Genomic DNA, 27,500 nt, shown 5'->3' with positions numbered 1-27,500 from the left:
GATAGAGGGATGGATGGAGGGATGGATGGATGAGATAGAGGGATGGATGAGATAGAGGGATGGATGAGATAGAGGGTTGATGAGAGATAGAGGGATGGGTGGAGGGATGGATGGATGAGATAGAGGGATGGATGAGATAGAGGGATGGATGAGATAGAGGGTTGATGAGAGATAGAGGGATGGGTGGAGAGATGGATGAGGGATGAGAGATAGAGGGATGGATGGAGGGATGATGAGAGATAGAGGGATGGGTGGAGAGATGGATGAGAGATGAGAGATAGAGGGATGGATGGAGGGATGATGAGAGATAGAGGGATGGGTGGAGAGATGGATGAGAGATGAGAGATAGAGGGATGGATGGAGGGTTGATGAGAGATAGAGGGATGGGTGGAGAGATGGATGAGAGATAGAGGGATGGATGGAGGGATGATGAGTGATAGAGGGATGGGTGGAGAGATGGATGAGAGATGAGAGATAGAGGGATGGATGGAGGGATGATGAGAGATAGAGGGATGGGTGGAGGGATGGATGAGAGATGAGAGATAGAGGGATGGATGGAGGGATGATGAGAGATAGAGGGATGGGTGGAGGGATGGATGAGAGATGAGAGATAGAGGGATGGATGGAGGGATGATGAGAGATAGAGGGATGGATGAGAGATGAGAGATAGAGGGATGGATGATAGATGAGAGATGAAAGATAGAGGGATGGATGGAGGGATGATAGATGAGAGATAGAGGGATGGATGGATGGATGATAGATGAGAGATAGAGGGATGGATGGAGGGATGGATGAGAGATGAGAGATAGAGGGATGGATGAGAGATGAGAGATAGAGGGATGGATGGAGGGATGGATGGATGAGATAGAGGGATGGATGGATGAGAGATGAGAGATAGAGGGATGGGTGGAGAGATGGATGAGAGATAGAGGGATGGATGGATGAGATAGAGGGATGGATGAGATAGAGGGATGGATGAGATAGAGGGATGGATGAGAGATGAGAGATAGAGGGATGGATGAGATAGAGGGATGGATGGAGGGATGATGAGAGATAGAGGGATGGATGGAGGGATGGTGAGAGAGGGATGGGTGGAGAGATGGATGAGAGATGAGAGATAGAGGGATGGATGGAGGGATGATGAGAGATAGAGGGATGGGTGGAGGGATGGATGAGAGATGAGAGATAGAGGGATGGATGATAGATGAGAGATGAAAGATAGAGGGATGGATGGATGGATGATAGATGAGAGATAGAGGGATGGATGGAGGGATGGATGAGAGATGAGAGATAGAGGGATGGATGAGAGATGAGAGATAGAGGGATGGATGGAGGGATGGATGGATGAGATAGAGGGATGGATGGAGGGATGGATGAGAGATGAGAGATAGAGGGATGGGTGGAGAGATGGATGAGAGATGAGAGATAGAGGGATGGATGGAGGGATGGATGGATGAGATAGAGGGATGGATGAGATAGAGGGATGGATGGAGGGATGGATGAGAGATGAGAGATAGAGGGATGGGTGGAGAGATGGATGAGAGATGAGAGATAGAGGGATGGATGAGATAGAGGGATGGATGAGAGATGAGAGATAGAGGGATGGATGAGATAGAGGGATGGATGAGAGATGAGAGATAGAGGGATGGATGAGATAGAGGGATGGATGAGATAGAGGGATGGATGAGAGATGAGAGATAGAGGGATGGATGAGATAGAGGGATGGATGAGATAGAGGGATGGATGAGAGATAGAGGGATGGATGAGATAGAGGGATGGATGAGATAGAGGGATGGATGAGAGATGAGAGATAGAGGGATGGATGAGATAGAGGGATGGATGAGAGATGAGAGATAGAGGGATGGATGAGATAGAGGGATGGATGAGATAGAGGGATGGATGAGAGATGAGAGATAGAGGGATGGATGAGATAGAGGGATGGATGAGATAGAGGGATGGATGAGAGATGAGAGATAGAGGGATGGATGAGATAGAGGGATGGATGAGATAGAGGGATGGATGAGATAGAGGGATGGATGAGAGATAGAGGGATGGATGAGAGATAGAGGGATGGATGAGAGATGAGAGATAGAGGGCTGGATGAGAGATGAGAGATAGAGGGATGGATGAGAGATAGAGGGATGGATGAGAGATAGAGGGATGGATGAGATAGAGGGATGGATGAGATAGAGGGATGGATGAGAGATGGAGGGATGGATGAGAGATGAGAGATAGAGGGCTGGATGAGAGATGAGAGATAGAGGGATGGATGAGAGATAGAGGGATGGATGAGAGATAGAGGGATGGATGAGATAGAGGGATGGATGAGAGATAGAGGGATGGATGAGAGATGAGAGATAGAGGGATGGATGAGATAGAGGGATGGATGAGATAGAGGGATGGATGAGAGATAGAGGGATGGATGAGAGATGAGAGATAGAGGGATGGATGAGATAGAGGGATGGATGAGAGATAGAGGGATGGATGAGAGATGAGAGATAGAGGGCTGGATGAGAGATGAGAGATAGAGGGATGGATGAGAGATAGAGGGATGGATGAGAGATAGAGGGATGGATGAGATAGAGGGATGGATGAGATAGAGGGATGGATGAGAGATAGAGGGATGGATGAGAGATGAGAGATAGAGGGCTGGATGAGATAGAGGGATGGATGAGAGATAGAGGGATGGATGAGATAGAGGGCTGGATGAGATAGAGGGATGGATGAGATAGAGGGATGGATGAGAGATAGAGGGATGGATGAGATAGAGGGCTGGATGAGATAGAGGGCTGGATGAGATAGAGGGATGGATGAGAGATAGAGGGATGGATGAGATAGAGGGCTGGATGAAATAGAGGGATGGATGAGAGATAGAGGGATGGATGAGAGATGAGAGATAGAGGGCTGGATGAGATAGAGGGATGGATGAGAGATAGAGGGATGGATGAGATAGAGGGATGGATGAGATAGAGGGATGGATGAGAGATAGAGGGATGGATGAGAGATGAGAGATAGAGGGCTGGATGAGAGATGAGAGATAGAGGGATGGATGAGAGATAGAGGGATGGATGAGATAGAGGGATGGATGAGAGATAGAGGGATGGATGAGAGATGAGAGATAGAGGGATGGATGAGATAGAGGGATGGATGAGATAGAGGGATGGATGAGATAGAGGGATGGATGAGAGATAGAGGGATGGATGAGATATGAGAGATAGAGGGATGGATGAGAGATGAGAGATAGAGGGATGGATGAGATAGAGGGATGGATGAGATAGAGGGATGGATGAGATAGAGGGATGGATATGGAGCTTGTGAATCGCATCAAATGGTGGCGTTTGTGTCAGTGCATATCCAGCATAACTCATATCCTGATCATGTGGAGCTGTGTGGAGCTGTGTGTGACGCACCAGTGCTGATGAAGACCTCCATCTTGTCCTTGAAGGGCTGAAGATGTTCGTCGGACGAGTTCTCACACACTTGCTGAACCTCCTTCACACACCCTGCAGGAGAAGCACATGAGCGTCACACACACACACACACACTGAGCTGAAGGCAGACCGGCATCATCTTATTCTCTTAACCCTCTATCCAACGACGCTGTAGAATTCATTTCTACTCATTTCCTTGTCATTCAGAATAAAATACAATATATTGCACTGTGGGAATTATGTTTTTGAGTCACATGACATTAGAATGTCCCTGTGTAACCTCATCTCGAAACATCTCTTCTCAGGGGGACTTTTGCAGCATCTTTGATCAGTAAATTAGATCTTTTTATTCACAAATCAGCTTTTTCTGACAGTTTTACAGTAAATTGAGAAAATATCCATGTCTCCATATGGCAGCGCTGTAGCTCAGTTATTTATTTATTTATTTGAAGGGTTTATTGCAGCATAGTTGTATTTCTGTATAAATAACACATTGATTTCTTCTTTTCAGAAAATGAATACAGCAATACTTTATGGAAAGGGCGATGGGAAGAATGCAGATTTAGCTCTTCCATGTGATGAGAGTGAGGATGAGTCGGGAATGATAGGGATCTACTTACTTTTGTTTTGCATGAGTTCCAAATAAATAAATCTATACATTTCTACAAGAAATGTGCAATTAAATAGAAAGAAGCCATGGCTCTCTTAAGATTTAAAGAAACTCCTCAATGAAAAGAATTGGGCATTTCGTGAAAATAATCATGAGGGTTTTAAAATTAAAGGGAAGGAATTGAGAGCCATGATCCAAAAAGCAAAAAGTGACTTTAAATGTAAGGTAGAGGATGAGTTAGCGAATCAAGATGCAAGGAGTGCTTGGCAAGGCTTGAATAAGATGATGGGGCGTGACTCGAGAGATGTAAATAATGATATTATTATAGGGACAGATGGTTTTAAAAATGATAGGATCCAAGCAGAAATCAGTCGCACAGTTATATCAAATCTCTGTTCAGAGAAAAGCTTTGACTATAGCAAGAGACACAAGAATCATGCTGGATTATCGCCATCACGTCGTCGCTACAGAACACCAAAAGCGATTAAAGCAATATATAAACAAACTTTTGTACCAAATGCAATAAGTCTTTTGAATAAGAGGAAGGAAATGTGAATATTTTAATTTTGATGTATATTGTGCATTGTTAATTGTTTTGTGATTGTATGGCGAGACCAAAGACCAATTTTCAGCTAAGGCTGAACAATAAAGTACTACCAACTTACTAAGAAAATCATAATTTTATAGAAAATAACTTTTTGACGTAAATTGACATAAAAAAAAAACCTTTTTTTTTTTTTGAAAAATCTTTTTTGATTTGTTTGATTGAAGCCATTTCATGTAATAAAAACTTATTTAAATTAATATAAAATATTTGCTCCATAGAGGGTTAAGGCAAGACACTACATGCAAAACTTTTTTTTTTTTTTGTATACACTGTCTATTTTGCTTCTATAACACTGGTCTTCTTTTAGGCTAACGGAGAGAAAACAAGTGTGTATTTTATTGCACTTGATCTATTAGTGTCTGTAGATTTTGAGTCAGAAATCTCCACTTCAGCAGCTTTACACGCACACGCACACACACACACACACACACACACACACACACACACACACACACACACACACACCAAATAGAGATGCTAAATATCACATGCAGATCATGCATCGCACTAGAAATTAAGGGCAGGATGAATTAAATTGATCAAAAGTGACAGTAAAGACATCTATAATGTTACAAAACATTTTATTTTTCCATTTAATGTTCTTTTGAACTTTCTATTCATCAAAGAACCCTGAAAATAAATTATAAACAACTGTTTTCAACATTGATAATGTTTTAGCATAAATGTTTCTTGATCATCAGATCTTCATATTAGAGTGATTTCTGAAGGATCATGTGACACTGAAGACTGGAGTAATGATGCTGATCATTCAGCTTTGATCACAGGAATAAATTACACTTTACTATATATTCACATAGAGAACAGATGATTTACATTGCCATAATTTTGTACTTTTGTTGTTGTATTTTTAATCAAATAAATGCAGCCTTGGTGAGCAGAAGAGACTTCTTTTAAAAACATTAGAAATCTTCCCGATCTAAAACGTCTGACGACGCACTGAGAGCCGGTAGTGTGTCATCATGAAGGATATGAACTAACGGGCTCTGGATTAACGAAGCGCAGGTGAGATCTGCGTATCAGATTACCAGCACATCCATAAACGAGTTAAACGAGAAACATGAGCAAGAGGTGTGTGAGTCTCATCTCAAACAGATGACTATCAAAGACGAGCGCGGAGACGTTTGGAGCGCGTTCAAATCTAGCGAGAGCAAGAATGCTTTTGATTAGCAGCGCTGGATGTTCTGGGGAGTTTTCTTAATGATTTCTGTACGATCATGAGGACAGTGAGTTTGATATCGGTCTGATACCACAACATCCTCATCATCATCTCAGTGACGACACGCGTGCTGACGACAGACAGAACAACGTCTCACACACACACACACACACACACACACACACACACACACACACACACACACACACACACACACACACACACACACACACACACACACACACACACACACACACACACACACACACTACCAGTCAAAAGTTTTGGATCGGTAAGATTTTTTATGTTTTTAAAAGAAGTCTTTTCTTCTCACCAAGTAAGCATTTATTTGATTAAAAATACACAAAAAAACACAGTAATGTAGTGAAATATTATGACAATTTAAAATCATCTGTTCTCTATGTGAATATACAGTAAAGTGTAATTTATTCCTGTGATCAAAGCTGAATGTTCAGCATCATTACTCCAGTCTTCAGTGTCACATGATCCTTCACAAATCAGTATAACTTTCTATCCATCAAAGAATCCTGAGTTTTTTTGAGCATCGAATCATCATATTAGAGTGATTTCTGAAGGATCATGTGACACTGAAGACTGGAGTAATGATGCTGAACATTCAGCTTTGATCACAGGAATAAATTACACTTTACTATATATTCACATAGAAAACAGTCGTTTTCTAAATTGTCATAATATTTAACATTACGGTTTTTATTTCTGTATTTTATCTTACCGATCCCAAAGGTCTGAGCGGCAGTGTGTGTTACTCAGTGTGTGTTACTCAGTGTGTGTTACTCAGTGTGTGTAACTCAGTGTGTGTGACTCAGTGTGTGTGACTCAGTGTGTGTAACTCAGTGTGTGTTACTCAGTGTGTGTTACTCAGTGTGTGTGACTCAGTGTGTGTGACTCAGTGTGTGTGACTCAGTGTGTGTGACTCAGTGTGTGTGACTCAGTGTGTGTTACTCAGTGTGTGTTACTCAGTGTGTGTAACTCAGTGTGTGTAACTCAGTGTGTGTGACTCAGTGTGTGTAACTCAGTGTGTGTTACTCAGTGTGTGTAACTCAGTGTGTGTGACTCAGTGTGTGTAACTCGCGGTCCTCTCAGACCTTCAGGACACTGTGAAGCAGATGTCGGATGGAGTGTGTGTTGTTTGTGCTCGACAGAGTCTTTGTTGTGCTGCCAAACAACTGCGTTCACACACACTCACAGAGCGGAGAGAAAACTCTCGGCCTCCTCGCAGAGCGAATGTATGGATATGTTTAGCATTAATGAATCTAGTAAATGCCTGCATGTGTTTATCATTGATCTGCGCTGTAATACGCATTTTTATAAAGCTGTGTTTTTATACAGACACGACACTCCTCATACCTTTACAAAACGGCAATTGATTTGTTCTCTGGAATAACAACGTGAAGATTCATCTTTACATAATCTCTACATGAATAATAATTACCTGTAAAACTGATTGAACAAAAAAAAATGCTATTTCTTAAAAGTTGGCATGAAATGGATTTTTTTTTTTTTTTATGCATCTTATTGTGAATAATTAATCTACGCACATGTCAGTGTTATTGATAAATATTAATATAGTTTTGGTTATTTTGAAATAACGTTTCACACTAATTTTATTAAAGTTGTAGTACATTTTTTGTGTTTGTCATTTTTAATAATTTCATTTTTTTTTAAATATGTCTTTTTTATACATTTTTATTTATTAGTTCTAGTTTATTTAGTTTTAGTTATTTTAATACTTCAAGGTAAACTACATGAAAATGAGTCACTGAAAAATTTTGCAACTAGCTGAAATAATACATCTACATATATATATAAAATTATATAAATATATTCAGTTAGCATTAAAAAAACAATGTTTATTTTTTAGTTTTAGTTAACAATAATAACTGGCATTAAAGTCTCCCTGTAGTCAATCATTTTATCCCTTAAAACTCATCTTTGATCACCAAAATTACATATTTAAACATTCTTCATGTCTAAAAATATCTTGAATGTAACTCGACACCCTCGCCTCATTTAGTATGCGCGGTTCTATGAATATGCAAAAGAGCCCCGCCTCCACTCACTCAGCTCAGAGATCCACTGGTTGACGATCACACGTTGATCTGATTGGTTACAAGGTAGTTTGTGACGTCAGAAACACCAGCGATTTCAAAGCGTGTTTTTGAGACTGTCTTTGGTCCACTGCAGTTTTAAGGAGGAAATACTCAGCAATGCTGTCGACTTATGAATTTACACATGGATTGTGTTAAAGCAGATTAAAAACACCACATAGACACATAAACAACTTTAAACGCTGGACTTTCACCACAGGGGGACTTTAAAATATTGTGTAATCAAATTGTCATAACTGGATCTCCCAATCAAGCGTCAGTATGCAGGATTCTCCAATCAGTGAGTGCGTTTAAAGCCCGCCCCTTTCTCACAGTCCCCTGTAAGCCCCGCCCTACACTGGGTCTTTTTGAGCGTTGCAGCGATGACATCAAGACTAACTCATAAATAAACATAACTCGACGATACTTTGACGTCTTGTTCTTCAATGTAAACTGCACACACACCCCAAGCGTTCTTATTTAATAACTTGCAATACAAAAACAAACATAACTGCTTCAAAATTCGCGCCTATGAGTGTGTGTGATTTACGCTGTAGACTGAATTATAACACACTGAAAACGTTCACATAGACCATCTAGAGCGGGATCACGGAGACTTGGTCGATTCTTCCCACAAAGCTTTGGTTCCAGTGGCTGTGGCTGTAAACCTCAGGTAGCAAACGCTGCGATTAATCCCGAGAGCAGATTTATCTCGACGCGCCGGCCTTGGCCCGTCAGAAGCGTAATATATACCGAGCTCTGACAGCGCTCTGAGGTTGTATATAATTGTGGATTATCTACTGAAATTCTTCGGCTTTGCTCTGATGGAAATGATCCACTGCATGCTATATAAATAACCCCGCCAGACGAACGTCTCGTCTCCTGAAAGACTTTCCAAAACATGACGTCTGAAGCCCTGTGAGCCGGAGCTTGTATGCGTGTAAAAGCATGGTTTTGGTTAATTCGCTCTTTCATCATTGGAGGATACGAGGAATGTCTCTATTGTCTCGACTCGTGGCATATGGGCTCGATTGATGCGCTACTTTATAAAATAGATGCAGAGAGCGATGTGGAGTAAATGACACGCAAACACATGCATTGTTTTCTTGCTTAGTATTTTAATATCTAAACATTCTTACATCAAGATGGATTTACTGGAGAAGCAAAATGACTGAAGATGTTAAGTCTGGTTTTCTGAAAAAATCATCAAAATGAAGTGAGTTTGTGCTTAAAACAAGAACAAATATCTGACAATGGGGCAAAAAATAAAAATAAAATAAAAATATTTTATTTTTTAAAACTTTTCTGACCCCAATGGCAGATATTTGTTCTTGTTTTTCAAGCTTCACTTTGAAACATTTTTAATAATATCTTCAGTCATTTTGCTCATCCAGTAAATGTGTCTTGATTTGAGAATGTTTAGATATTTGTGCTGGAAATCGAGACAGAAACACTGAGGAGGAAGAAGATAATTTTGAGAACTGCAAATAATGATGTTCTTCCTCAGTGTTTCTGTCTCGATTTCCAGCACAAATATCTAAACATTCTCAAATCAAGATGCATTTACTGGAGAAAAAGCAAAATGACTGAAGATATTTAGTCTTGCTTTCTGAAAAATGTGTCAAAATGAAGTGAGTTTGAGCTTAAAACAAGAACAAATACCAGACAGAACTAAATAATCTTAATGACTCCATTGTCATTTTAATATTTTTTTCATAAAACGAGACTTCTCCAGTAAATGCATCTTGATTTGAGAATGTTTAGATATTTGTGCTGGAAAACGAGTGAAACACTGAGGAGGAAGAGGATAATTTTGAGAACTGAAGGCTCTTCATCTGGAAACGTTCAATAACGGCCAGTCCAGAGCTGTTATTCTTTGATACTCATTACTCATGCGATGATGTTTGTCTGCTGTCATTAAAATGTAAGAAGAACAGCTGTGCTTCCATGTGCTTTCCGCCTCTGAAGTTCCTTTTGTGTTTTCATTATTTTGCCCAAAGTTGCCTGGATATTCCCGATCATGGAGCGGTTAGTGGGGTTTTTGCTTTGGGAATTGCGGTTGCGCTTCCCAGGGAAATTACACGCCCCGCCAGTGGCTTAATCTCAAACTGGAGGGTCCTCGGCTGCTTTAAAGCTGTGCAGACACGGAGTTATTAACATGCTTTATTCTCTAAACAGAAAATATTAGACATTTTTAATGCTGCAATTCAAGGTAATATGCAACTGACTCCTGACAATGATGCTTTATCTGAATTAAATACATGACCTTCTGTTTTGAGCTGCAGGAACGAAACACGAAAGACACAATACAAACAAACTACACTGCAGAAACAGAGACTCTTTAACCCTGGCGAGAGTAAAGGAGCAGAAGCGCAGATCAGATTTCTGCTAAAGCTGAAGAGAGCAGCGTGGAGGGCAGTCGGGTTGTCTCAGGGCATCTCCGTCTCGCTCTCGTCTCATCGTTCAGACGTATAACGACCCCGTGTCGCGACCCCTGCGCCGGGCCGTGTCACACGCCACGGGTGTAACATCAGCAAACACAAACACTTAAACACACACGAGACGAGCTGGCACGACCAACTACTGACTCTGACAGGAACGTGCTCTCAAAGTTATGAACAAACGCAACATTAATAGAAGTTATCTGGGGCCGGATTCACGGAGATCTTCCTAAGAAAGAAGTTAAGATAAATTTTAAGAAGTTCGTATGAATGTTCCTAAGTGCAATTCTTGATTTTTTTCAATTCTTGAAAATTTTTCTTAAGAACATCTTAATTTTTTACTTAAGAAGAAAATGATAGGTGTTATTTGGTGTTCTGGGATTGAAAGGCAGGTATTGCTGAAGACTCGCTGAATAAAAAACACCTCAAAGCCCGTCTTTTTGCACTGTAGATTCGGTGGCTCTGAAGTGTCAAAACACCATTCAAAATGCTTGAGCTACAGATGCGGAAAACACAGAAAATCGAACCCGATCCGAATTTTTTTATGATGGACGAAAGTTTCGGAGGCAGTGTGCAAACATGATTAACAAAACATGAGGTCATATTTATTTTTTTAACGTGCGAAAATTTCGGACTCAGTCTGCAAGGACCTTAAGTGTGCTAGTCGTGACTGGCTTGATGAGAGTTTATCACTCAGCATTGTGTTCTTAAAGGGTTAGTTCACCCAAAAATGAAAATTCTGTCAGTAATTACTCACCCTTATGTTGTTCAACCCCGTAAGACCTTCGTTCATCTTCGGAACACAAATTAAGATATTTTTGATTAAATCTGAGTGCTGGATCACTCCTCCACAGGCTTATGGACACTTTAACTTGCTGGCCCAGAAAAGTTATTAAAGACATCTTTAATATAGTCCAAGTGACTCCAGTGGCTCAATCTTAAGTTTATCAAGCGACGAGAATACTTTTTGTGTGCAAAAAAAAACAAAAATAACGACTTTATTCCACTATTCATTTCCTTCTCTCTGGGCCTCGAGTCTTTTCACGTAGTGTTTAAGCGTAGCGCGTCTGTGCTGAACAACACGCATCACACACATGACCAGCGTCGGCCAATAGTGAGCCTACGTGGTGACGTGAAACACAGACGCGCTACGCTTAAACACTACGTAAAAAGACTCGAGGCCCAGAGAGAAGGAAATGAAAAGTGGAATAAAGTCGTTATTTTTGTTTGTTTTTGCGCACAAAAAGTATTCTCGTCGCTTTATAAACTTAAGATTGAGCCACTGGAGTCACTTGGACTATATTAACGATCTCTTTAATAACTTTTCTGGGCCAGCAAGTTATAGTGTCCATAAGGCTGTGGAGGAGTGATCCAGCACTCAGATTTAATCAAAAATATATTAATTTCTGTTCCGAAGATGAACGAAGGTCTTACGGGGTTGAACAACATAAGGGTGAGTAATTACTGACAGAGTTTTCATTTGTGGGTGAACTAACCCTTTAATACGCCGTGTCGTTAAAAAGGTTATTTTAAAAGAGCCTGTCTCAAGATGCAGCGGGTCTTTCCCATTCATTTGCGCTCCGTCTTTCTCTCGCGCTCTCTAGAGTGAATGCCTCGCTAGTTCTAGCTTGAGTGAGCGCATCATTTACGCGTAAATGATCGATCAGTGTCACTTTAGAGCAGGGTTTCTCAACTTTTGCCCACTGCAACCCACTTTTTTTTTATATGCCCATCATACGACCCACTAAAGCGGGAAGTAAATCAATAGCCTAACTGAAACGCCTCTTTAGACCTAGGCTACACCGTAGGCCTATATGCTAATTATAATTAATTTCACAAAAACACTAGACACTCACAAACACACACAGACTATGAGGCAAACTGATTTTTTTTCTCACATTAATGTGACACTTGAGACCGCCGGATCATATCCAGACGCGGTGGAATCTGGGAAAGTGCGACTCGTAGTGTTGCACACAAACTAGCTGTCGTCCGCCTATTCCTGCTTTTTGTTTGAAAAACTGTTACTTAGAAAGTTACGGCAATAACGATTCAACGTACGACATTCGAAGATACGATTCGTTGGAGGACCGGCTGCGTTTACATAATTCATCGGGCTGAATTCATTCCGATTGATGAATGTTTACATGAACGCTAAACGTGATCGGGTTGATTTCAGAGTTTTCCGCTGTTTGCGCATACTAACTATTCTCTTACATTGGTTCTTCATTTGTTTTATACAGCAGATTTAATATTTATCCATTTCTGGTCATGATTTGGAGACAGTGAGCGTATGAACCGTTGTGCCGCGCTGATTATATGCATCACGCAGTAAAAATCATGTGTGGATGAGTCTGAAGCAAGCACTGGTGGGCCGTTGTCCTGCTCCACTTCACTGGGAAAGGAGGATTATAGGATGACGGGACACTCATTTATACAACACTTTATTCAACAGGAAGAACTGCTCGTTCAGCGCGTCATGCATCATTATGCTATGAGCAGTCCTTTCAGTTTCGGTTTTCAATCCGATCAAGTGTTGACATGTCCTCTCGATCGGATTAGAAAAGGAATAAACCGACCCTTTCAATCCGATCGAAGTTTCATTTGACTTGAGCTCATTAGAATCGATTAAGGTGTTTACATGAAGGCTTTTCAGTCCGATTGAGCCGTCAATGCATTTACTAACCAATTATTTAGTTGCATGCAAATGTAGCCTGTTGCAATGAGCTTTTTGTGAAGCGCACGTATTGGCTGTGCCGGTGTAACACAGAGAAAGTCCCGCGACCCCCTAAAGAGTGATCCGCGACCCACTAGTAATGTTACATGTTCATTCACGGCAGATTCCCAGTCCGGCAGGAGCAGAAGCAGGAACATATCAAAGGAGGAAACCGCGTCTCGAAAGCCTCACACGTGTCCGTCAGATGCACTCGGTCCAGAAACTCTCTCTTCACCACCTCGACTTCCTCTCCGCTCTCACTTTAAACAGAAATGACTCGAGGAATAATTAGGAACACTTGCAGCTCTTTATGATAGCATGGCATAAATATTTATCCCTGTCCAGAAACACTGAGTCGTAGGTGCGTTTGCAACACTCTCCTTCCGATCTCATGCCAACGCCCGAGGACTCGCACGCCAGACGGGGTTTTTTGTTGTGGTGTGGATCAAATGCTAAGGCCCTTGTTCTGTATTTATTGTCTTGCATTTTTGTGCTAATAAGTGAGTGACAGACAGCTCGAGGTGGGGCGGCAGTGGTTTTGTAGCCGTTTCGTGTTTTTCCCTCGGGTCACTGAGGATCAGAGTTTTTAACAACGATTCTCAAATGGAGGGGAATGAGGAGAGAGCATATCTAATTGCTTTCATATGCCATATTATTGGCTGATTTAAATAATTGCAGACACCAGGGGTGGGGGGGCGTGACCTTTGACCCCTGCGGCGGCCCCGAGCACAACTGTGGTAAAAGCGCTTTTTTTTCCAGTGTAAAAACAGTTTCATGAAAAGAAGTTGCTTTTAAATGGACAGACGGGGTGTAACGACACTGATGAATTGCAGCAAAATCATTTGGATAAAGGATAATAAAATGTTTGAGCGAATGATTCAATGACTCACTGAAATCAGCGGCATCACTGAAGCAATGAGTGAATCAATCTAACGAACTCTGTTTAGTGATTCAAAAGATTCACTGATATAAGATTCTTACAGATATAAGCTATCTAAAATACAACTTATAAAGTATTTAATAATATATATTAAATACAAAGTTTATAATGGCTATTATTGTTCAATAAATACAATTTTATATTAGAATGTTGGCGTAATTCGTCTCGAGAAAAGGTCTGAATTTTGCATGAAAAGATTGTATTTGTGTTTTTTAAAAAAATATATATATATATATTTCAAGCAGGGACAGGGATTAATAAAGCATTTTGCAAGTACCTCTTCATAAATATGGCTGTTTTCAAGGGTTATCCAGGACTTAAATTTCAAAAAGTCAAATTTTTAAGCACTTTAAGCACCTTGTACGAACCCTGTAAATAAAGTCGAAATGTCGGAGCACCTTTTATACCTTGTGAGACTGTCATCTGTCCATCTCCAGCATTAAATCACACACCGGCGGATGGGACTCATACCTGTCAGCTCTTTCTTTAACTTGCGAAGGTCTTTTGCGAGATCTTCAAACTTGACCTGTGCAGCGTGGAAGAGATCTTGAGGTTCAGGCAGCGGGAAAACGCTCTTCTCTGTTCCTGCATTCTGAAACACAACAACAACAACACAACATTTCAGAAAAAAAGAAAGAGAAACCGTTTGCTAGAATTTTCTTACTTGGTATCTTTGTCTTGCTTTCTATTACAAATATCGGCCCTTCTTGCTGACATTACCATTAAGGTTAATAAAACATTATTTCTGAATCTTCTATGAACGTTCAAAACGTCCAGTATTTTTATTTTATTTTTGGTTATGTGAATTTTTGGGGAACATTCTGTTTCATCAATCTTCAAACATTATGGAAATGTTACTTTTGAATGTTCTCTGAATGTTACAAATTTTTTTTTTTTTAAGCGTAAAGACAAACTGAAACATTAAAAAAATAAATAAATCCATAAACGATGTTTTGAGAACATTATTAAAGACCAGATACTTTGAATAGACATTATATTAACGTTACTGGAAGAATTGTTTCCTGTTCGCTGAGAAAACATTCTTAAATCAGGATACATTTACTTGAGATGTTGAGTCTTGTTTTCTGAAAAATGTATCAAAATGAATGTTTTTGCTTAAAACAAGAACAAATATCTGCCAATTATCTAATTTATAACCCTTTGAATTTGTTTTCATTTCATTGACAGATATTTGTTCTTGTTTTAATCTTGAACTAATTGAAAATTGACAGATTTTCCAGAAAACAAGACTTAAAATCTTCAGTCATTTTGCTCCTCCAGTAAATGCATCTTGATTTAAGAATGTTTAGATATTTGTGCTGGAGAACGGGACAGAAACACTGAGGAGGAAGAGGATAATTTCCTCTGCACCACCAGAACTCCGATTTCTTCAGACGGCTTTGCTTTTTTTATTGTATTGCATCATCAATGTTAGTCATTTATGGGGTTAAACACCCACTGAGATCCGTTTGGGTGATGAGCAGGAAACGCAGTGTAAACGGCCGTACCTCGTCCATGTTTGTCAGGTAGTAAGACACCACATAATCCACCAGGCTTATATGATTGTCCTGATAGGAAAAGGAAAGAATTATTAGAGGTTGAGGTGACCGTATGACATTCAGGTTTATAGTGTTATTATTTTAATACCCTGCTCTTGACATCTTTTAATTTAGGAAGAATCTCCAGTCCGAACCCATCCGCCTGTCCTCTGGTTCTGTTTCCACCGTTCATGTAGTTTCCAAAGGCCAAAATGACCCCGATCACATCCTTCACACTGTCATTCTCGAGAAACACCTGTAGAAGCACAGCAAACACTTACATACTGCAAGCACACCAGTGAACTGCGCATCAATGCTGTGTCACATGACCTCATTTTCTCACCGGTATCATATAAATATTATTTTTTTCTGATTGCATTACATTTTTAATCCTTTGTTGTTTTTTTTGGTGGAAGTTCAAAGAAATAATGAGTCAAGAAGATCATGTTTGATGTTCATTACTTTGGAATTGGAAGGAATAATCAAATATAAACATACTAATTCAAAACGTCTTGCACCATGCAACAATAATTATTTCAATCAGTAATGTGCTACACCATCACATGACCTCATCTTGTTGCATGTCTACTTAGTGAGTGGTGTACATTTTATTTCTGACTTTATTATGTTTATGCATTTTGCATTATTTTGCTATTTGCAAATAGTTCTTGAAGAGTGTGCATGTGCTATTATATATTATTATTATTATTATTATATAATTGCATCTCGTCTGCGTATGGATATAAGTGCTATTATTATTATTATTATATAACTGCATCTCATCTGCGTATGGATATAAGTGCTATTATTATTATTATTATATAACCACATCTCATTTGCGTATGGATATAAGTGCTATTATTATTATTATTATATAACCACATCTCATCTGCGTATGGATATAAGTGCTATTATTATTATTATTATATAACCACATCTCATTTGCGTATGGATATAAGTGCTATTACTATTATTATTATATAACCACATCTCATCTGCGTATGGATATAAGTGCTATTATTATTATTATATAACCACATCTCATCTGCATATGGATATAAGTGCTATTATTATCATTATATAACTGCATCTCATCTGCGTATGGATATAAGTGCTATTATTATTATTATATAACTGCATCTCATCTGCGTATGGATATAAGTGCTATTATTATTATTATATAACCGCATCTCATCTGTGTATGGATATAAGTGCTATTATTATTATTATTATATAACCACATCTCATCTGCGTATGGATATAAGTGCTATTATTATTATATAACCGAATCTCATCTGTGTATGGATATATTATTATTATATAACCGCATCTCATTTGCGTATGGATATAAGTGCTATTATTATTATTATTATTATTATTATTATAATAACGGAATCTCATTTGCGTATGGATATAAGTACTATTATTATCATTATATAACCGCATCTCATCTGCGTATGGATATAAGTGCTATTATTATTATTATTATTATTATTATTATAATAACGGAATCTCATTTGCGTATGGATATAAGTACTATTATTATCATTATATAACCGCATCTCATCTGCGTATGGATATAAGTGCTATTATTATTATAATAATATAACGGAATCTCATTTGCGTATGGATATAAGTGCTATTATTATTATTATTATTATTATTATTATAATAACGGAATCTCATTTGCGTATGGATATAAGTACTATTATTATCATTATATAACCGCATCTCATTTGCGTATGGATATAAGTGCTATTATTATTATTATTATTATTATTATTATAATAACGGAATCTCATTTGCGTATGGATATAAGTACTATTATTATCATTATATAACCGCATCTCATCTGCGTATGGATATAAGTGCTATTATTATTATAATAATATAACGGAATCTCATTTGCGTATGGATATAAGTGCTATTATTATTATTATTATTATTATTATAATAACGGAATCTCATTTGCGTATGGATATAAGTACTATTATTATCATTATATAACCGCATCTCATCTGCGTATGGATATAAGTGCTATTATTATTATAATAATATAACGGAATCTCATTTGCGTATGGATATAAGTGCTATTATTATTATTATTATTATTATTATAATAACGGAATCTCATTTGCGTATGGATATAAGTACTATTATTATCATTATATAACCGCATCTCATCTGCGTATGGATATAAGTGCTATTATTATTATTATTATTATTATTATAATAACGGAATCTCATTTGCGTATGGATATAAGTACTATTATTATCATTATATAACCGCATCTCATCTGCGTATGGATATAAGTGCTATTATTATTATAATAATATAACGGAATCTCATTTGCTTATGGATATAAGTGCTATTATTATTATTATTATTATAATAACGGAATCTCATTTGCGTATGGATATAAGTGCTATTATTATAATAATATAACGGAATCTCATTTGCGTATGGATATAAGTGCTATTAAAAGTGCTGTTCATGTGCGCAAGAACGAGCCTATTAGTGAATCTGGAAATAAAGCAAAATAACTACGGAAAAATGAGAATTAGTCCTCAAATGCCAAAAAATCGAGCATTAATTAAATCTCAAACTGATTCATTAAGAGAAGTAATTACTCCACCACCTGCGTGACATCATTAACCAACTTAGCAACATTAAATCCACCGGCTTCATTCACCTTGCACACAGTAGAGATGGTCTCCACTTTACGCCGGACCGCAGACATGGAGTCCACGAACACGGCCCTGAATATGATGCAGTGAGAGCGACCAGCGAAATCCGGGATCTGGGAGAGTTCGTACAGGAATCTGCACAGCAAGATGAAAGAGCAATCCCAGAACATCAAAGAGGTCACAACGTCTTCACACGAACACACAAATCTGGATGTAACTACGTGCACTTAAGTGTAATTACGTCAAATATTAGCGGCACGAGTCACAGAGACACACAATCATGTGCAGAGATCGCTGGTTTCCGCTTTCATTAGCATACGAACAGACTCACACTGACTCACTACAGTGAAGGGTCAAAGGTCAAGCACAGAAGAAACTTGTTCAGTGGTTTTACAGGAACGGTTAAGATGTTTGTACATCATGTGAGAGTAAATGTATCACCCCTCAGTTTTTGTAAAAACAATCGCATTAATCCGCTTACTCTGGAAGTTTGTGGGGCGAGATGCTAATTCAGAAACATATTATTGTTAAAGCATTTATTATAATAATAATAATAATAATAATAATGTGTTTAATTGGAGCTGTAACCCAGCTAACAGGGTTCTCTCAAATTTATGAACAAACATTCTTCAAGTAACGTTAACAGAACGTTAGTTCAAAGTTATCTGGTCTTTAATAATGTTCTATAAACATTAGCACAAAAACATTATTTATACATCGTTCATAGAGATAAAAAAATAATAAAAAATGTCAGTTGGACGTTTGTCCTTTTTTAAATGTTGCTACTTGTTTCTGAACGTTCAGAGAACATTCAAATGTAACATTCCAGAATGTGTGAAGAATGATACAATGGAACGTTCACATAAACAAGAAAAAGACATTATTAATTTTCTTTTAAAACAGACGTTTTGGATGTTCATAGACCGTAATGGGAACTTTAGCAAATGCTCTAACACACATCACTGTGTGCTGGGAAAGTGTTAAAGTCGTCCTCACGCGGGACTGAACGTCTGCTGTTGTTACTAACGTCTTACTCTAGTAGTATTGTGCATATAGTGTGAAAGTTAGCAGGTTTACCAGCTTTACACTCGGGATGAGGCGCTTAAATGCTGAAATAATAATACGGTTTCTTTTTATTATAAATTTTTTTTAATAAAATTGCCACATTTTCAGTCTTTAAACCTTTTTGTAAAAATAGATAAATCATTCTGTATTTCTTTATTTAAAAACAAAAATTTAAACGTGCAGCGCTCACATTTATTTAATTAAATCATCACCTTTATTAAAGCAAACCCTGTTTTTCTGTCCCCAAATTTAAGACTCTTGGAACGATAATTAAGGCTTTCCTCATTCCCTTTAAGATATTTAAGATTCTAATTATAAATATAATATGAATAAAGTCCTAAAATCCTCCACAGCAGTCTCTGATCTGGTTCACGACGCACTGAACGGAAGAATGAAAGCGTTTGAAGGACGTACTGTTCTGGTTTATCCAGGAGTTTCACTTCATCTTCTTTAGACGTCTCGTAATGTCTCCTGATCTTCTCCAGTTCATCAGTCTGAGCTCTCTGCAAACATGCGTTATGACAAATATCATATTAGCATATCAGTCATTTCAGCAACCTCATCAAATGCAGGATTAAATGTCACGAATCACGATTCAACATCAACGAATCAAAAACATTCGTCAGTTTATCTAGAGATAAGGATCAATGTTAGTTATCATTCATAATCCATAAGTTCTCACATATATTTTTATTCATAAAAATCTTTTGGTATTTAGTGTCTATCCATCACTAAGTTTCTAAACTAGCATATTTACACAGTTGACTAACTAGTTGACTAGTCATTCAGATAACCGGCTGACTACTGATACAAAAGAATTAAATATATATATATAATGCATATAATTTACACAAATCCTCTTAAAACTGACCAAACCATCAGATCATGGTTAGAGTTAGTGACACACACACTATTAAATGCGTTTAATGAAATAATAAAGGCCGTTTTATTGAGGAGACGAACAGCTGGTGCTGTTAAAACATGGAGTGTAGAAAATAAATACAGAATCTCGTGAACATTCTTCTGCGCTCTCGGGTTTCTTTATGTACTCACATTTTCATATAAAGCTTCGATGGTCTCCAGATCCACCACAGAGTGATCCACCGTCAGCACAGCTGCAATATAAAGCACTTTATGAGGAGGACAAACAAACACAGCCTCATTATTTCTTCATTATTTAATTCATATTTCCACCAGATCCAGAGACATCAGAGTCTGATGCAGTGAAAGACTTCGCTTCTCTGTTGGAAATGTTCACGATTATTCGCAGGTCCTTTCAAACCTCTTTCATTCAAAGCAATTTCATACTTTGTCATTAATTTGCAAACTTATAATCAATATTCTAAAGTTCTATTTTAGTACCATATATTAAATAAATCATGTAATATCATCATTGTAACCAAGATACTGCCGTGTGTGTGTTTGAGTTCGAGTGTGTGTGTGTGTGTGTGTGTGTGTGTGTGTGTGTGTGTGTGTGTGTGTGTTTGAGTTTGAGTGTGTCTGTGTGAGTGTGTGTGTGTGTGTGTGTGTGTGTGTGTGTGTGTGTGTGTGTGTGTGTGTGTGTGTGTGTGTTTGGAATGGTTGCAGTTCTCCGAGCGCCTGCATGTCTGATCTGGTTGATTTGTTTATTGTAGCCGGTGACTCTCCACAGCGCCAACACGAGCAACACCTCCTTAATGATCTGAGTGTGTCGAAACTATCTCACACACACACACACACACACACACACACACACACACACACACACACACACAGACTCACACTTGCACAGACACTCTCTCTCTCTCTCTCTCTCTCACACAAACACACACACAGACACACTCTCAGAAACACAGACACACAGAGAGACTCTCTCTCACACACACATTCTCACATACACACACTCTCTCACACACACACTCTCTCTCTCTCTCACACACACATTCTCACATACACACACTCTCTCACACACACTCTCTCTCTCACAGACACACACTCTCTCTCACACACACTCTCTCTCAGACACACTCTCTCTCACACACACACACACACACACACACACACACACACACACACACACACTAACTCACTCTCACACACACACACACACACACACACACACACACACACTAACTCACTCTCACACACACACACACACACACACACACTAACTCACTCTCACACACACACACACACACACACACACACACAGATCTCACCATGCTGAATGTCCTTCATCTCCAGGTGGAGGCTGGATATTAATATTCCCACAGTCTGAGAGCGTTTGCCGTCCAGCAGCTTGATGATCTACAAGAGCAGACACACACAATCATCATCAACACAAACACGATTCCTGTGAGCAAACTCAAAACAGTGTTTAATCCGACTGGAGTCGAGAAACTCGATGATCAGGCAACATTATATTTCACAGTTTGACTTTCCATCATTCTCCACTGTCTGCTATTAAACGCTCCTCATCTATGCTGATGTTTCATCAGGCCATCGTAATAAAGCTGGGCTTCAGGAGTCGTGTCCCATGATCCCACTGGACTCTTCACGCGTAACAAGCAGAAACATCAAACGCTCAGGTGTTGTGCTGTCACGATCAGGAGCTCGCTGTGAGAAAACGGCAGAGAACCGACCCATTAAAGGCCATCGCTGAGTTCTGGACGAGCACTGAGGAGAGTTTATAACAAACTATAAATTCACAGGATTTTTATTTGTCGCTACACATGGTCACAATTACTAATGACTGAATTCCCTCATAAAGGCCACAACAGTTCTGGCACGGTAAAGACCCGCTCTAAAACTTAATGCCTCGGTCTTCTTCATTAGGTAGCGACGGCATTAGAGTCGTTAAGCTACTGTGGCGTTCAGTGGGAACCAGCGCGACGGGTCTTTAGAAGAGAGTATTGCATTACGGCAGGTGGAGTGAGCGTTCATTATTAATGTGAGCAGATCTGCCCTGATACACACACACACACACACACACACTCTAATGAACCAATACATAACCAGTACAGAACCACCTCCTCTAAACCAGTATAGAACCACCTCTAAACCAGTACATAACCAGTACAGAACCACCTCCTCTAAACCAGTATAGAACCACCTCTAAACCAGTACATAACCAGTACAGAACCACCTCCTCTAAACCAGTACATAACCAGTACAGAACCGGTCCATCTCAGGCCAGTGATTTCCTACATCACTCTGCAATACTTAAGAAAGATTACGATGATTAAACATTATTAAGAAATGTGTGTACATGTAAACTTAAAGTCCTCCTGTGGAGTAAATCCAGCGTTTAATGTTGTTTATGTTTCGGTGGTGTTTTTAATCTGCTTTAAGACAAACCGTGTGTAAGTTCATAAGTCGACAGCATTGCTGAGTATTTCCTCCTTAAAACTGCAGTGAACCAAAGACAGTCTCAAAAACACGCTTTGAAATCGCTGGTGTTTCTGACGTCACAAACTACCTTGTAACCAATCAGATCAACGTGTGATCGTCAACCAGTGGATCTCTGAGCTGAGGGAGTGAGTGGAGGCGGGGCTCATTTGCATATTCATAGAACCGCGCATACTAAATGAGGCAAGGGTGTCGAGTTACACTCAAGATATTTTTAGGCATGAAGAATTTTTTTTCAAGGAAAAAACGTTTAGATATGTCATTCTGGTGATCAAAGATGAGTTTTAAGGGATAAAATTATTGACTTTAAGAAATTGCACTAAAATCCTCAACAACCATGACACCATCATCATCAGCTTTCTTCCTCATTATGATGCTCAGTTTGAACTGATCGCCTGGATCATGATGAAATGCATTGAGTTGCTGTCGCGTGATTGGCTGAGGTTTTTCTTGAATTTAACTGATTCATATTCCAACTCTTGTCCGATCAATCGTCTGTGTAGTCTGTATTATATTTGCTATGCATTATGATCCTGACACGGTTATGGTTTAGGGTGAGTAGGCACGTTTCCATTACAGATTTGCGCAAAACTTTTGCGATTTTTTTCTAAATGTCGATAAAAAACTATTGCTAAATGCCGGCGTTTCCCTTAACCGATGTTATGCGACTAAAACTCCATTTTTCCTCTCGCGATCAGTAAAATCATTCCAAAAACCATGGCAACGGACTCTGGTAGGTTTCTGTACTGTATCCCAGCAGCCGCCACACTGGCCATTATTATTAATGGAAGGAGACGTATGTGTGTTTCCAATCATTAATGGTGAGGAACGACCCTTATTATACTGTGAGCGGCTCATATGAGGAGTTTCTGGGTGTTTCTCCCTCATTTCTGCTTCAAGGTCTTGATTGTGGCATTTCTTTGAGGTTTAGAATCCATTATTCCTGTAATTCTTTTGTCTTTTATGAATTTAATAAAGAACTCTGTCTCGTATTCTGTAAACTGTTTCCATTGCAGTTCTGCGAAATATTTCTTTTTCAAATTGCCTGAAAACCCCCTCATGCGAGCGGAAAACCTTTTTTGCGATAAATGGGAGTTTTTGTGAAATTGACGTGTTTCCATTGGGCGTATTTTCAATTCGCAATTTCAATTTGCGCAATTTAAAGGGTAATGGAAACGCAGCTAGTGTTAGAATGGAAGATTTCTAGATATGATTGAGACACCATAAACTTTCCTAAAAGGAGGAATATAAATGGAAAATTATAGAAAGTTTATTCCCCTCTGTCTTGGAGAGGGTATGACATATTATATATATATATATAAGCCTCTAAATGCCAACTGAAATTTTCTTCTAGAATGATAATTTTTATCAAGCTCGTATATTTAAATTCAATAATTTCACTTAAATGGCAATGAAAATTACCTATTTATTGTCATTTAAGTGAAATTACTAAAGTAGTAAAATGCCATAAGATATTATGTCTTTTTATCTGGGGGGAAAAATCTAAACGAAGTGAGTTTTTTTTAAAACAAGCAAAATGATCTGCTAATGTGGTCAGAAAAATAATCTAGTTTTCCATTTGAATTAAGATTATTATTATTTTTCCCCATTGGCAGATTTTGCTTGTTTTAAGAAAAACTCACTTCGTTTAGATTTTTCCCCCCAGATAAAAAGACATTATATCTTATGGCATTTTACTACTTTAGTAACTCCATCTTGATTTAAGAATTTTTAGTTATTTGGACTGGAAACAAGACAAAAATACTGAGTAAGAAAAGCATTTTTGTACTTCACAAATAAACATTATTAAATAAAATTGAGTTTTTAAAGCAGACCAAGTAGCCACTGCAATAAACTTTATTATTACATGGTTCCATGAGGTGAAGTTTATGAATTCTGGAATTTCAATCCATATTCGTATGAATCCTGTGTGTACAGTCAGGCGTCAAGCGCTTCCCAGAACACACGGCCAATAAACACAGAGCGCTAAAGGCATAAAGTTAGAAACAATTAAAATGTCAGTTTGTTTAAGAAGCATTATTACTGTTTAAGCTGCATATTAATAATGATTCATCTGAGCGTGTGATGTTTACATACTTCACAGAGAGAGGGACGTCGAGAGACGGGAGAAACACCAGAACACGCCGCAGAAAGAAGAGAAAATAAAGGACAAAAATATAAAAATAAACAAATAAAATGTATAATAAGCAAAATAAATAAAACAAATCTATTTGTCTGATGTAATTTCTGCAGATTTTGGATCGAGGAGTTTGAGTTCTGCAAGTTACATCGTTTTCTTTGTTTGTTTTTTTAATAGTACAATGAACTCAACAGATGATAATGAAATATTTGAAATAAAATAATGAAATATTTCTCTGAATATGAATATCAGAACAGCACACACAGATCCTGACGTCTTAAATGCACAGATATTCGGACTTCACAGAGAGAGGGACGTCGAGAGACGAGAGAAACACCAGAACACGCCGCAGAAAGAAGAGAAAATAAATTACTTACATACATAATAAACAATACAATAAAATACATAATAAATATATAAATAAGTAAAAAAAATCTATTTGTCTGACATTGTAAAGTTCAAGTAATTTCTGCAGGAGTTTGAGTTCTGAAAGTTACAGGATGTTTTTTTTTTTTGAAAACTCAACACATGATAATGAAATATTTTAGATGTTTAAAATAATTAAATATTTCTCTGAATATGAATATCAGAACAGCACACACAGCTCACGCCGTCTTAAATGCACAGATATTCGGACACATGTTCTCCTGACGCCACATGCTAGTCATTAGAGCTTGTCCAATGAGCAGACGGAGATGACGGAGGCTCCGCCCCCTCATGTGCTTTGATATGATAATCAGGAGCGAGAAAAGTAGCGGAAGCATTCGAACACATGACTCGAATTAGCCGTCGTGTTTGACCCTGCCCTTCGCTGATTCCTCTCGATTGTGTTTTTGGGAGAATTGCACTGCTGATGGAGCACGCCTTCTCCTCTCATCGACATGTGTCCGCACAAACACACACGAGCATGTGACTTACATGAGGAGAGATCCCCTGACACGACTGTAAAGCTTTGGGTGTACAGTAGTACTTATGAAAGCGCTATATAAATGCCTCATTCATAACATGTTCAGAGATCAAGACACATTCACAGCCACACATTTCCTCACCTCTCCTAACAGACTCAGATATAATATCTACAATAACAAATAAATATGGTGCGAGCAGCAATTATCGGTGTTCAAGCGCTTTAAGGCCTTTAAGCACATGCATAAAAAGGTTTTATTTAGCAAACATCTCGATCATAGATGGAAAAGATGGACAATTTACTGCCAAAACAGGCAATTTACTAAGTGAATATGTGTTTAAGCTTTTTAACAGTTACTGAGGTTGAGCCAGAAGACTAGGGACGCACGGATTGAACATTTTAGCCGATGCCGATAACTATTTTAAAGCCGATAACCGATAATTTGGCTGATAAATCTAAATGCACTTTTTTAGATCATTTTTGAGAGCCTGATTATAAAAAACAAAAGTCTCACCATTAAAATCCATGTCCCAAGCTCACAATTATAATGATTAATAATAAATAATAAAAAATAATAATAATTGTGTAGCCAATATGACATGTTGCACTTACTGTAATTTCCTTTTTTGAAGTGATTTCAATCATATTTCAAGCAATTCAAAACCATCATGTTGAACAGTGCGCATCTGAAGAGTCTCAGCTTGAGGAAACAATGCATTATTTATCAGCTTTAATATTTCGGCCAAATTTTCTTATTGGGCCTATAACGATAACATTAAAAATGATCATATATCGGCCGATAACGATATGGTACATATTGACCTGAAGAATGAAAGCTGTACCGTATACTTTAATTATATGAGCAATATCACGCTCATAGCTAGGCTAAATGGCTCTATCTATTTCAGATGGGTGTGAAAAGATTGTTTTATCAATAAAATGAAAGCACTTTTCAAGCATCTCTTCAGAAATATGGCTGTGTTCAAGGGTTTTCCAGCACTTCAAGCACCTTGTAGGAACCCTGTAATTAGCTAACACAGATCACTAGCCTCATGCTTTGAGCGGTGTCGCGCGTGCGAAGGCAAACGCGCCTGCAGTGTCATCACTCTGAGCTCTGAGACGCGCCGGCAACACTATTGATCGAGTCTGCTTCTCGGCCCGGCTCTATTGCACCGTCAGGACTGCGACTCAGACCTCGTCTGGTGTTCCCGGAGGCCGGTTTCTCAGAAGGGTGATTCAGAACGAGTAAACACACACATGACGGATGATCTGCAAACGCGGTGCTTGTGTTTAGCCAAGACAAGAGAGTTCCAGCATCTATTAACCTTTTCACAGTCGCTAAAGGCTAAATAAATAATTTCACTTTAATCACACACAGAAAGGCAGACCTTCGCCGGATACTCGCTTATAAAAATGCAACAATCCTAAAATCATTTGAAATAATGGTAACATTAGTTAATGCATTAACTAGCATGAACTAACGATGAGCAATACATTAGTTACAGTATTTATTAATCTTTGTTAATGTTAGTTAATAAAAATCCAGCTGTTCATTGTTTGTTCATGTTAGTTCACAGTGCATTAACTAATGTTAACTAATACAACCTTTGATTTTAATAATGCATTAGTAAATGTTGAAATTAATATTATTAAGATTAATAAATGCTGTAGAAGTATTGGTCATTCTTAGTTCATGTTAACTAATGAAGGTTATTGTAATAAAA

General features: G+C 38.4%; 1 protein-coding gene across 1 annotated transcript in view; it reads right to left on the bottom strand.

Annotated features, from left to right (window-relative positions):
• Positions 1 to 27,500, bottom strand: part of LOC308707681 (formin-like) — a gene marked incomplete at its 5' end in the record, with an annotated part of 62,834 nt that overhangs the window by 16,191 nt on the left and 19,143 nt on the right. Inside the window, 8 exons of the mRNA XM_081394298.1 lie at positions 3,411 to 3,503; positions 14,523 to 14,643; positions 15,560 to 15,619; positions 15,699 to 15,845; positions 18,283 to 18,412; positions 19,757 to 19,845; positions 20,396 to 20,457; positions 21,541 to 21,628. Coding sequence (XP_081250424.1) covers positions 3,411 to 3,503; positions 14,523 to 14,643; positions 15,560 to 15,619; positions 15,699 to 15,845; positions 18,283 to 18,412; positions 19,757 to 19,845; positions 20,396 to 20,457; positions 21,541 to 21,628 — 790 coding nt within the window. The remainder of the gene's footprint in view (positions 1 to 3,410; positions 3,504 to 14,522; positions 14,644 to 15,559; positions 15,620 to 15,698; positions 15,846 to 18,282; positions 18,413 to 19,756; positions 19,846 to 20,395; positions 20,458 to 21,540; positions 21,629 to 27,500) is intronic.

The sequence above is a fragment of the Scardinius erythrophthalmus genome (genome assembly GCF_964197995.2).
Source record: "Scardinius erythrophthalmus genome assembly, chromosome: 19".
In the NCBI taxonomy this organism is placed as follows: Eukaryota; Metazoa; Chordata; class Actinopteri; order Cypriniformes; family Leuciscidae; genus Scardinius; species Scardinius erythrophthalmus.
This window is presented reverse-complemented; position numbering and strand designations above follow the sequence as displayed.